The sequence below is a fragment of the Polyodon spathula genome, chromosome 8 (genome assembly GCF_017654505.1).
Source record: "Polyodon spathula isolate WHYD16114869_AA chromosome 8, ASM1765450v1, whole genome shotgun sequence".
Taxonomy (NCBI): domain Eukaryota; kingdom Metazoa; phylum Chordata; class Actinopteri; order Acipenseriformes; family Polyodontidae; genus Polyodon; species Polyodon spathula.
Window position 1 is genome coordinate 8,427,525 of NC_054541.1, and position 13,418 is coordinate 8,440,942.

The 13,418-nt window shown below is 39.5% G+C and overlaps 2 protein-coding genes across 3 annotated transcripts in view; one reads left to right on the plus strand and one right to left on the minus strand.

Moving 5' to 3' along the window:
• LOC121319303 (zinc finger and BTB domain-containing protein 46-like) overlaps positions 1 to 11,839 on the plus strand; it is a 46,729-nt gene extending 34,890 nt beyond the window's left edge. The window contains exons 4-6 of one of the 2 annotated variants that reach the window (XM_041256595.1): positions 3,025 to 3,224; positions 4,281 to 4,323; positions 4,454 to 6,501. In XM_041256595.1, the coding sequence (XP_041112529.1) occupies positions 3,025 to 3,224; positions 4,281 to 4,323; positions 4,454 to 5,037 (827 nt within the window). In that variant the 3' untranslated portion in view covers positions 5,038 to 6,501. Of the gene's footprint in view, positions 1 to 3,024; positions 3,225 to 4,280; positions 4,324 to 4,453; positions 6,502 to 10,695; positions 10,872 to 11,411 lie in introns of those variants that run through there. The other variant, XM_041256597.1, reaches the window with a different exon arrangement.
• A 5-nt stretch (positions 11,840 to 11,844) lies between these two features.
• LOC121319304 (zinc finger protein 704-like) overlaps positions 11,845 to 13,418 on the minus strand; it is a 46,752-nt gene continuing 45,178 nt past the window's right edge. Inside the window, exon 7 of the mRNA XM_041256600.1 lies at positions 11,845 to 12,926. Coding sequence (XP_041112534.1) covers positions 12,864 to 12,926 — 63 coding nt within the window. The 3' untranslated portion in view covers positions 11,845 to 12,863. The remainder of the gene's footprint in view (positions 12,927 to 13,418) is intronic.

Genomic DNA, 13,418 nt, shown 5'->3' on the forward strand with positions numbered 1-13,418 from the left:
TTAAGTGTGCAAGTACTGTTGAGTTACTGTACATCTTGACAGAAAGAAACGCCCCAAACTTGAAAATAGCTATTAAAAAAAAAGAGCACGGAAAAATAAAATGAGTAAACACCGAAAAACAGCAGAATTTGTATGTGACAGTATCTATGCTTTGATTCTGCAGAGTTTTACATCTGCCAAACCAAGCCATCACTGAACAGTGGATCACCATAGCCATTGTTTGAGCTACAGTAGAATATTAATATTTAATATTATATATTGAGTTAGAGGTAAAAAAAAAAAATGTGTGTGTGTGAAGCATGGTGGTGGCAGCATCATGCTATGGGGCCTCTTTGCATTGGAAAGGACTGGGAAGCTTTTCAGGGTGAGGGCAAAATGGATGGAGCTAAATACAGGCAAATCCTTGAGGAATACCTGCTTCAGTCTGCAAAAGACCTAAGACTGGGACAGAGATTCACCTTTCAGCAGGACAATGACCTCAAGAACACAGCCAAAGCAACACTGGAGTGGCTTAAAAACAAGAAAGTAAATGTCCTAGATGGCCCAGTCAAAGCCCGGACTTGAATCCGATTGAGAATCTGTGGCAAGACTTGAAGACTGCCGTCCATCAACGATCCCCATCCAACTTGACAGAGCTTGTCAACAATTTTGCCAAGAAGAATGGGTGAATATTGTATGAACCATGCAAGAGACTTACCCCAAAAGACTCACAGCTATAATTGCTGCCAGTGGTGGTTCTACCAAGTATTGACTCAGGGGGGTGAATACTTATCTAACCAAGACATTTCAGTTTTTTTTTTGTTTTTTTTTTTTGGATTAACTGTTGTTTCACAATAACAATTCTCTTACCCTTCAAAGTGTTGAGTAGGCTGTGTAAATCAAAGTCCCATTTAAATGCATCAAGATTTCAGGTTGCAACACAACAAACTGTGAAAATGCCCAAGGGGGGGGGGGGGGGGGGGGGGGGGGGGGGGATTTTCTATAGGCACTGTATGTACAACACTAAGATTTGTGTAAATCTGAACATGAAAAACAACTAATAAAAGGTTTGTAAATATTTATGGATTTACAGTGTATAAAGTAATATTTACTATCCAACCTTGCGCCTCATTATTTTGACTGACTTGTATATTAAATATGTACTGCAAGAAAATTATTGACCTGAGGGTAGACTATTGTTACCTCCAGGGTGCAATTATAGTCTTCCTTCAGGTCAATAATTTTCCACTATAGCCCTCCTGGCCAGTCCATATTTACTTACTATCTATCTGTCTATCTGCCTGTCTGTCTATCTATCTATCTATCTATCTATCTATCTGTCTATCCATCTATCGTGCCGTGAACAAGTATTTGCCCCCTGTCAGATTTTCTGCATTTTTGCACATTTTTCTCATTGAATTTGGTCAGATCTTTTTGTGGGTTGTAGTAGTATATGGAGGGAGTCTGAGAGAAAAAAATGACACCAAAGTTTGGTGCGTCTTTCATTTGTTTGGTGTGCAAGGTAATCAAACATGCAATCTTCAGGTGTGAAAGTTATTGCCCCCCTAGTTAACTCAACCCAATTAAAGGGATAGTTTAGGGTCAGCTGTTTGAATACTTTGGTTAACAATCAGGCCTGATTTGGGCCAGCCTTGCCCAATGTAAGTCTGACTAACTTTGGCCCTTACCATCAGAGTGAAGTTGTCAGCACACAGGTTCTAGAGGCACATCATGCCATGATCAAAAGAAATTCCTGAAGGCCGCTGGCAAAAAGTTGCTGATGCCTATCAGTCTGGAAAGGGTTTCAAAGCCAAAAGTGGAACTTTTTGGCCAACATGGGCCCCATTATGTGTGGCGAAAACCAAACACTGCATTCCACAGTAAGAACCTCATGCCAACAGTCTAGCATGGTGGTGATAGTGTCATGATTTGGGGATGCTTTGCTGCATCAGGACCTGGACGACTTGTCATCATTGAAGGAACCATGAATTCTGCTCTGTATCGGAGAATTCTACAGGAGAATGTCAGGCCATCCGTCTGTGAGCTGAAGCTGAAGCGCAGCTGAGTCATGCAGCAAGACAATGATCCGAAACACACAAGCAAGTCTACATCAGAAGGGTTGAAGAACGAGAAATTTAGTGTTTTGGAATGGCCTAGTCAAATTCCAGACATAAACCCCATTGAGATGTTGTGGCAGGACCTGAAACTAGCAGTTTATGCTCGAAAACCCACAAATGTCACTGAGTTGAAGCAATTCTGCATGAAGGAGTGGGCCAAAATTCCTCCACAGTGCTGTGAGAGACTGGTCAATAACTACAGGAAACGTTTGGTTGCAGTTATAGCTGCTAAAGGTGGCATAACCGGTTATTTAGTCTAAGGGGGCGATTTACTTTTTCACACGGGGCATTGGGTGTTGCATAACTTTCTTTAATAAATAAATCAAATAGGTATCAACATTTGGTGTTATTTGTTCACTCAGGGTTCCTTTTATCTAATATTAGATTTTTATTTGAAGATCTGATAACATTCAGTGACAAAAATATGCAAAAATGCAGAAAATCGGACAGGGGGCAAATACTTTTTCACGGCATATATATATATATATACTGAGTGTTATACTGAATGGAGAGAGAGAGAATTAATTTTTTTTTTTAAACCCTTCATTAAGGAGTTCTTTCCTGGATCAGTGACTGCAGTTTGTTTCTGGTTCTATTTTTTTTTTATATATTGTTCAAATACGATTACTGCTAATAACGATCTCTGCTCTTTACTGTAATAGTGCAGACCTTGTGATACTGAACGACTACGGCCTTTCTGATGGACACTGTGTGCAACTCGACTGATTTTACGCACTCTCTCCCTCTCAAGCACACGCGCTCGTGGGTGGAAGAAAAAAACAAACCACACACACACGCACGCACACACACAATGAACCATGCAGTACAGTGTTAACTGCCTCTTGATGCCTTTTGCCCCTCTTGTTATGTGGAAATCGCCAGCTGGTGCTAGTTTACGTCGGTGAGACTCGTTTCCTGTGTTCCTCAGGGCCTGGCTCCTCCAACTCCTCGAATCCTCGTCCTAGGGACACATTTGATAGCAAACAAGGGTCCTCCTCTCCTACCCTGCCCCTGCACACCTCTGCATGCAGGCCCTCGACTCCCCTTGGTCCCCTCAATCTGCTGTCTGGGGATCTTATACCAGATACACTGCCAAGGGAGGAGGCCCCTGACTCGCCACCCCTGCAGGTAAGAAACTATTCATAACAAAATAAAAGGTTCAGAGTGGGTCGTAGCAGTGTCTCGTCAAGAATAATATTTTTCAGTGCGTGTAGAGGTGTTTTTTCTTTTTTTCTTTTTAACTTAGAGGGTTATTTATTTCCCTAACCCTTTAATCATTAATCCCTGTTATATCTCTGGAATGTCCAATATTTCTCATTAAAATAGTTTTTTCGCCGCTCTGTCGCTATACAAACATTGCATTAAAAAAAAAAAGTCTCTTTCACCATTTTTGAACCCTTTGAATCATTTGTATTACTTTCTTTATTAAAAGGGTACACCAAAGTGAAAAAAAACCCAGCAGCCTCAGAGTGATACAGGACCATTTTTGCTAAGAATTGGCATACCAGTAAATATATGTTGGACTGCACCTACCTGAACCCTAGTGCTTCACAAATGCAGTCTACTATAATTTCATTTCCTGAAGACCGCTCCTTCAATAGAAATGCCATTTAGTTGCTCTGGTTCACCCCCAGAAGTCTTGTTATCTCTGTGGAGAGGCACCATCTGTTTGTTGGTCAAGAGAGCAGTCTTGGGGGATGGGGGAGGGGGAGCTAGGGACAGCTACAGTCCTGCATCTATAACAGGAGAAATGGAGAAGAACAAACAGCCCTGTTAAAAATAACTTCACCCACTTGCCCGGCCACAGATTGACAAATATTGAATATTCACTGCTCAGTTGAGACTAGAGTGCTACTTTTTAATTTCTAAAACGTTGTTCTCCTGTTCTGTGAGATGGAACAAAAAACTTTTAACAGCAATGTCTGAATTGAAGGTCATGTTCTATTATAAATAGGATTTGATTTAACTTATAAGTAATTCTGATTAATTCTTTATTTATGTCAAAGGAACAAAATGTATTTAAACTGCCTGGGAATTTGCATCTTATCCCTCTCAATGTATTGCAGTAGAAGTGAATTATGTGATCAGATTTTTAAATTAACATTACATTTAAATGGTAATGTACCTAGTTTTAAGTGTAACCTGTTGAATATTTTTGTTAATCATTTTCCCATACATTTACAGGTCAAGATGCATGATGAAGAGGATATGCAGGATTACGATACAGGTACATAAATATGTAATCAATGGCATATTCCCTTTACAAGATATTTTAAATAATATTTAATACATGACATTTTGATTTTTTCGATCTACTTCCTCTTGTGCCATGGTAATCACAGATATCTCTTTCTTAGGCCTGGATGCAATCCACAACTCAAGATCTGAAGATCAGATGACTGACACAGATACAAGCAATAGTGAAACCAAGCTGTTGTTAAATGGTGCAAGCTGGTCGCAGGAGCTGATGTGTTCTTTATGCAGGAGATTGTTTGGCAGCCCGGAGAAGCTCAAGGAACATGAGTACCAGCACACCTTAATGATGGCGCTATCCTTCGACGGTTTTGAAATCAGGAGGCCTGCGGTGTCCAACCTTGCCAGTTCGGTGTCACCTGGGCCACAGGGCCGCTATTTCTGTTCCCATTGCCCGGCCAGCTTTACTCTCAAATCAAACGCTGACCGGCACGAGAAGACCATCCATTTCAAACGCAAGATGATGCAGTGCGACTTCTGTCTCAAGCATTTCCGGGACAGGACAGACCTCAACCGACACTTGTCCTCTGTACATTCAAGAGAGCGTATCTTCACTTGCAGCATCTGCAACAAGTCCTTCAGCACACAGAAAAACCTAGCGACGCACATGAAAGTGTGTTCCCAGAGCAGTGCCCAGACAGATCTCTGGGAAACAGCGGAGCGCAGCGAAGTGACCAGCAACAGCTAGCGCGTAATGTTTAGAAATACTGGATCTTGCCTGACATGGTGGATAAATGAAATCCAGAAATTGCTATTTTTCCTCCTGTATTTTGTATAATATACACAGTGTGTTTGTAACTTGTGTATAATACCTTAGTAAGATATTTAAGGTTTTTGTATTAAATTTTTTTTTACTACAATAAATTGGAACGCACATTAGCTGTACCCAGTGCATTCTTTTGGAATACAGGTTATTTCAGGGATGTAGTTTTTTTTGTTTTTTATTTTAATCTATAAATGACCCTTTCTGATGAAGCGATTGCACATATTTTTTGAGCATGTAGGTGCTGGTTTGTTCTGACAGGTCGTGATGTTTTTTTGTATGGAACGGGCTAATCACATAAAACAGAGTGGCTCGGTTTGCTAAAGCCTGTCTTTGTTCTTGAGTTTTCAGCCTGACACGGGTCACAAGTAAAGTTATTGTGTTTAGTTTTACCTGCTTGTTAAGATTATGGGTTTCTCTTGTCCTTGGAAGGTAATACTGAAACGAGTACTTTGTGAAACAGCACCGCCTGCTGGAGCATTACGGTACTAGCTTTTCTTTTTAGATGCGTTTGAAAAGCCCACAGCAGGTCACGGCACAATGAAGGGAAAATGACATTAGAGGTAAGCGGAAACCCCCTCACCCCCGGTGCTCCCTTCACCCCACTGGTCCGTTCTGAGCTTACCTGAGTAATTGTCAGAATTGTCCCATGTGTGCCTTTCCCTCTGTGACCTTTGCCCATGGATAAAGTGTAGAGGGGAAGGGGTTATGCCTGAAGCAGTGACCTCTTTGAACTGTTTCATAATCTAGTAGTGTCAATCTGGCATCAATTATTTAAGGATATGCAGTCTTATGTCGGCACCATCAGGCTGTTTGCTTTCAGATAACACTTTCTGTTGTTTGATAAAAATGGTTTAATGCTTAGCTATTTGTGATTTTTTTTTTGTTTTTTTGTTTTTTTTGTTTTTTTTTTTTTGTCCCAAAAATAATTGGAGGGCACTTTAAAAACCAGAGAGATTTATTTGTATCCCTTTTTCTGGATTTGCCTTTATGTTTTGTTTTTCTTTGTAACACTTTTGTATATTTTATTTGGCGGGCACAGCCGTGTTTGAGGCCCCACACCTTGAATTATGGCAGCTATGCATATTTTGAAAAGGTGTGAATGTAGGCGTGATACAAAACTGTTTTCCAGGAGCAGGTTCTTCTCCTTTTTAATTTTCAATATGCAAAATAAACCACGTTCCAGAAAGTTCCAATAGGGATTAACCTTGGTATTAACACTGTCTTGGTCTTGGCATTTTACTTATGCATTACCTTCAGAACCTCCGCATAAATTAAATTGGACATCTATAAGAAGTTACTCTGCATACTGTGAATATACAGTGCCTATAGAAAGTCTATACCCCCTTTCAAAATTTTGTTGCCTTTAGCCTGGAATTAAAATGCATTAAAATAGTTTTTTTTTTTCATTGTCTACACATCCTACCCCACAACTTCCAAGTGAAAAAAAATACTGTAAAAAAATTTGTAGAAAATTAAAAATAAAAACTGAAATAGCTTGGCTGGATAAGTGTCGACCTCCCGTGTAATAGCAATCCTAAATTAGCTCAGGTGTAACCAATTGCCTTCAGAATCACACACCAAGTTAAGTGGCCTCCACGTGTGTTAAATTGTAGTGATTTGCATGATTTCAGGATAAATTCAGCAGTTCCTGTAGGTTCCCTCTGCTGAGTAGTGCATTTCAAAGCAAAGACTCAACCATGAGCACCAAAGCGCTTTCAAAAAAACTCTGGGACAAAGTTGTTGAAAGGTGCAGATCAAGGGATGGGTATAAAAAAATATCAAAGGCCTTGAATAACCCTGGGAGCACAGTCAAGGCGATTATGAAGAAGTGGAAGGTGTATTGCACCACCAAGACCCTGCCTAGATCAGACTGTCCCTCCAGCCTGGATGACTGAGCAAGAAGGAGACTAATCAGAGAGGCTACCAAGAGGCCAATAGCAACGTTGCAAGAGCTACAGGCCCTTATGGCCAAGACTGGTCAAAGTGTGCATGTGACAACAATATCCCAAGCACTCCACAAATCTGGCCTGTATGCTAGGGTGGCAAGAAGAAAGCCATTACTAAGAAAGCTCACCTTGAATCCTGTTTTGAAGTATGCAAAAAAACACTCTGGAGATTCTGTAGCCAAGTGGCAAAAAGTTTTGTGGTCTGACGAAACAAAAATGGGACTTTTTGGCCTAAATGCAAAGTGTTATGTTTGGCGCAAACCCAACACAGCGCATCACCCAAAGAACACCATCCCAACTGTGAAGCATGGTGGTGGCAGCATCATGTTATGGGGATATTTCTCATCGGCAGGGACTGGGGCACTTGTCAGGATAGAAGGGAAAATGAATGGAGCAAAGTACAGAGAAGTCCTTCAGGAAAACCTGCTGCCCTCTGCAAGAAAGCTGAAACTGGGACGAAAGTTCATCTTTCAGTAGGACAACCACCCAAAGCACACAGCCAAAGCTACACTGGAGTGGCTAAGGAACAAAAAAGGTAAATGTCCTTGAGTGGCCCAGTCAGAGCCCTGACCTAAATCCAATCGAAAATTTTTGGCATGTACTTGAAGATTGCTGTCCATCAGCGCTCCCCAAGGAACTTGACAGAGCTTGAACAGTTTTGTAAAGAAGAATGGTCAACTATTACCAAATATAGGTGTGCAAAGTTGGTAGAGACCTATCCCAACAGACTCATAGCTATAATTGCTGCCAAAGGTGCTTCCGCCAAGTATTAACTCTGGGGGGTGGAGACTTATCCAATTATGATCTAATTTTTGTAATTTTAATATTCCAGTGTGGAGTATGGTGTGTAGATAAGTGGGAAAAATCATTTAAATGCATGAAACTCTGAGGCACTGACACAACAAAATGTAAAAAAAGTTCAAGGGGGTGTAGACTTTCTATAGGCACTATAGGTCTGTGGCTATAGTCTGATTGACTGAGCTATATTGAAGGCTATATCTTAGGAACGAGTTATCTAATTGTCATGAAACTATGCAGAGCCATTTGTAATAAGAATTATTTTTAAATGCTGTGGCTGTAAGTTGTGATGCCCTACTACATCTGTATCTTGTGAACTTTCTGTGCATTTGCTTTAAGATTCAGTTCATCGGTTTGTATATACATGATCAGTGTCGGCACCGTGACACAAGGAACTGCCCCTTACATTTCTATACCTTTTCGGCAAAATATATATTGGCCTTTTACATACCGTAGGTACACAAAGAAATGGCCCTGTTTGTTTGCTGTATACAGAATTGTGATTTCTTCTTCTGGTGATGAGGCCCCACACAGGTTGCCAGGCATAAGGACTCATTTTATAGACAATCAAATGAGAAGTTTTCAGGCCACCTGCACATTCAAAAGGGAGTAAAATCAGATGGAATTTAGAAACCAAAGGGTTGTGTTTTATTTTTATTTATGAAATACCACAGCAGATAGTTTGCTAGCTAGATTTACACGGTGTGTTGACAAGCAAAAAGATTAATTTGAATCAAAAACTTTGTGCAGATGTGTCTGGTTCCTGAACTCATGAAGTACTAAATCTTAATACCTTAATATCTGATTACATGTTTTATTAAATGCTGCTGCTATATTTTGTGTTCATAGTTTTAAAGTTAGGTAATTGTGTCTGAGACATTGTTTAGGATTTTATTTTATTATAACTTGAAGAAAATAAGATCAGTGTTTGTGTAAATGTGTTGCACAGTTGTGACTTAGCTGTGGAAAGGGTTACATTTAAATGTCTCTCTTTATTTGAAATTTGTTTGAGTGTTCTTACTGTCCAGGGTTCTGTGCTCTAGTCATTCTTGTATAGGAGAGGTCAGTACAGCTCTTTGTGGTGATATGAGATTTGGAAGGAGCCTTTTTTTCTCCTTCTTGCCCTTGGGAACAGTACTTTTGTCTCTGAACAAACCCATAGATAAGAGCCACAAATGGATACCCTTGCTTTTATAGGGACAGATAGGCTGTCATGTGTTTTATTTTAATTGTATTTAAAGCACACCAACACTCCTTTCCCCTTTACAGTGTGTGTTTAACCCATTATGGCATCATCCATAACTTTTGAAACACTCATGCTAAATTCTGAATCTTCTTTGTACGGTGGAAGTCCAGTAGACATTGCTAGTATAGAAATCCGGAATGCTTTGTGTCATGAATATTTCCAGAGAACACAGTGCAGAATATATAATTAAGATTAATTATCTTAATTACTTAATAGCAGATTATCCCCTCCAGCACACCTTTTGGAAGCACTTATTCTTGCCCACAGCATTTGCATTCACAGGATCTCTGCCAAGGGTTGAGGGTTCATTCAGCTGCTGTATGTATTACTGTGTTCATAACTTCCTAGTTTTGTTATTCATAAAGTTATAAATCCTGTTACTTAAACCCACCTTTTGTACTGTATATCCGAACTCTTGGATACTGCACTGTTTTTGAATATTAATAGAACATAAATATAGTCAAATCTGTATTTTTTTAAGGCACAGTGGTATTTAGCAGTAGTCATGTATTTGTATTTAATAAATGTATGAAGTTGCACCAGGATTGTGTGTGTTTTTTGTTCCAAACTGTTGGAAATGTTGTCATAGTGATTATGCGCTCCCAGAACATAATGCGTCATGTTTATCTTCATCCTTTGTCATGAGAGGCAATATACTTTCACACATTTAATAACCTTTACAATGTAATATGAGTATAACTGCACTGTATTAATTAAAAGGACCAGGAGCCTGAGTGTGCTTACAGGTGGTTAACTGAAACTACAGAAAGCATGGAACTTACAATTCATATATATTTCTAAAGAAAAAAAAAGTACGATTGTCTTACTCTCTCTGCTTCGCGAGTCGTGATTTCAATCTCATGTCTTGGTTTTTGAGCTACTATTTATGTTTTTTCATTTTTTCTTTGTGCATAGTCATTTGATGTTGATCGCAGTGCTACTGGTTTTATGAGGTGGCTTTGTAAAAGCACCGATTTGACCTTTCTTGATCTGCTCTACTGAGTCTCTAGATCACTAGCTAATTGGCTTCATCACTGTCCAAATTAGAAAGGGCAGAGTGCTTAAACTTGCTACTAATGACCTGTTTCCAGGAATCATTTCTCTCTGTTCTTGCAGCTTTTGAGTCCTGTAAAATAGGCGTGTGCATCATGTTGTGTAGCTATTACTTTGTGTTAACCGAAACATTTCAGTGAATTGAGCAGAATTTGTGAACGGATGGAAATTTGCTAACTCTGTTGGCATGCTGCGCTGTATAATGTGCATGTAATCCAAATGCATGAAACCGTGATTTGACTCCTTGAAGCAAAAATAGCCTAAATTAGTGTCAAAGATTGTGTTATAGTTAGATCTGCTCATTAATACATATAGTTTCCACCATATTCGAAAGCCATATTTACAAGTGAATACGGGGAGGGGGGATGTGATGTTATGCTATACGTGACTAATGCTCCTTCAAAACCAAGCTGTTTTATATATAATTAAAAAAAAGCTTGAGCGAGACGAAATAAATTGGGATGTTTTGAAGTTAGAACTGGGGATAAAAGTGACCAGGCAGCTGGAGATAAATGTGTGCGTTGCTTCTTGTTGCAGTGAACGAGTTCACAGTGATCAGGAAGAAGTTCAAGTGCCCGTACTGCAGCTTCTCGGCCATGCACCAGTGCATCTTGAAGAGACACATGCGCTCGCACACCGGAGAGAGACCGTACCCCTGCGAGATCTGTGGCAAGAAATTCACCCGACGAGAGCACATGAAGAGACACACACTGGTGAGTCAACATGCAATATCCGAACACAATAATGGCGTGCTGTACCCCAACACAGGGCGTTTCCATAATCAGCATTTTACTAAACTACACTCTTACAGGAAAAAAGTGTATTAGAGACAACATTTTATAGCATGGTTGTAACAAACACATGTACTTACTATAAATCTGGTGGAAAGACACCACGAAAATGTACTCTTGGTTTTACCAAGATAAAGTGCATCTAACCACATGTATACAGCAAGAGCTTCATACATGCATAAGTACGCAGAAATGCACGTCAATGCGTAATGCATGCACTTGAATGCATAAGTCCAGTAGGTTTATGAAAAACACTTTTTAAAAGCAGTTTAATGAAGTAGACCTTCTGTTAACCTTTTGTGAACGTTTTTTTTTTTTTTTTTTAAACTCTGCAACACAATTAAGGTCCTTCAGACTTTCTAGCGTTGTATTTAAATACAACTATATTCATTAAATTATTTATTCTAATGCAGTTACAATTGTGTGACAGATTTTCTTTACATACTGTGCTTGTGTTTTCAGGTGCACAGCAAAGATAAGAAGTACGTCTGCAAAGTTTGCAGCAGGGTGTTCATGTCTGCAGCCAGCGTTGGAATCAAGCACGGCTCCCGGCGCCACGGGGTGTGCGCGGACTGCTCTGGCAGAGGCATGTCCTCCCTAATGGACCAGAACAGGGGAGAGGGGTCCCCAGAGCAGGAGCTGTACCCCGGGGAGAACCAGTTCATCGATGACCCTGATGACATGAAGGCTGACGGGGAGGAGGAGGAAGAGGAGATGGGAGATGAGGACAGCAAGTGGAAAGAAGACTCAGGAACGTCCCAGCCGGATGTGGTCTTAGACGATGACAAAGAGGAGAGCGACTCTGCACAGGAAACAGAGAACCAGGAAGGGGCCCACAAAGATTTCGCCTGGATTTCATAGTCCCTTCTTTTTTTTTTTTTTTTTTTTTTTATTATAAAATAAAAATAGCCTTTTATCATGTTTTAAATATGACAATGTTAAAGAGTTACAGTACCAATATTCACTTGTGCACATTTTTCTTATTGTGGATCTGCAAAAGCTTGGTGGGAGTATTTTATTCTTTTTTATTTTTATTTTTTTCAAATAGTGGTTTTGGGATTGTCTGCAGTTTCCTGAGGTTTTAACAGTTAAAGAAACTGTCTTGCATTGATGATGATGATGGCCAATTGTAAAATGAAAAGAGGTTTAAAATGTTCACCTATAATATTTTTTTTGTGGCAGAATAACTTAGCTGTTTGAACAGAAACAAGGAAAGAGCTGTCCGTCCTTTTGCTAATTTGTAAAATTAATTATTACAGTAAGGTTTATGAAATTTATGGTAATATATTGTATTGTTTCTATTGCAAAACTAGGTTTAGGATTCTTCACAGCAGTTTGGTTGACGGCACAAAACTGCCCCAGATTTGCACTTTAAATGTTGACCTGGTTACTATCAAAAGACCCGAATCAAGTGGTTTACATTGAACTCAGTGACAGCCAAACCTTTGATGACAAATATCCTCATGACTGTTATTATTACCTGTGCAAAATGTTTGTTTTTTAAATGCCTTTTTTAACATTCATTTATCTGCCACTTTTAACTTTTGAATAAGTTGTTCCTCGCATTTTGAGTGTAAGTAGCAAAAATAAAAAATTAAAAATTGCAAACAGCATAACAAAAACAACGTTTTTGCTCAAAGGGGAGAGCCATCTGTGTACAGATTTTAATGTGGACACTGGATAGAGATTCCAAAAGATCTGCATGGCTTCTAACAAGTTAGTGCACAGTATGGACTGCTGCTCAACAGAAGCGACTCACACACCATTGAATAGTCATGGCCTAAGAGAGGGAAACGCAGTCTCCACCTGCAGGGTTTTTAAATTCAAATACGTACCTGGAATCCTCCGTAGTGTTTATTTCCATTACTCCTTCCAGGTGGCAGTATGAAGAAGCTTGTAGGTGGGGTGCATGTGCTAAGGGATGCCAGGGAAGCTGCACTCGCTCAGTGACTGACTTGCGGAACAGAATCCCACCATCTAGGAGCAAAACTCTTATTATATTTTGGCTGCCACTCACACATCATGTTCTCGGCTCATTTTATTTTGTGAATGTAATTTAGTTTTGCTTTTATATACAAAGATTTACTTGATGTGCTAGAAAACCCCGGGTACTTTATTTTCAAGGTGTCTTGGCATTCTTCTAGCATGTTTTATGTTTTGCTTCTTCAATAATGATTTTCTTATTTAAGCTTTTTTATTATTATTATTATTATTGCACAAATAGCACCCATACACACCCCCCATACAGGGGTTTTCCAAACAGGCTCCTAAGTTGGCTTTAAGTAACATTGTCGATTTTTAGTTTAAGTGAGTATTGAGAAGAAAGTTCCTGTTCTGATCAGTTTTATTTATGTTGACAGGTTATTTATTGAAAGTTGCTTCAGTGGAAACACTGTGTTCTGAGACATTCCTTTCGTTCTGCCTATCCAGTTGGTATAAGGCACATGATGTGGTTTCTTTTTGTTGCTA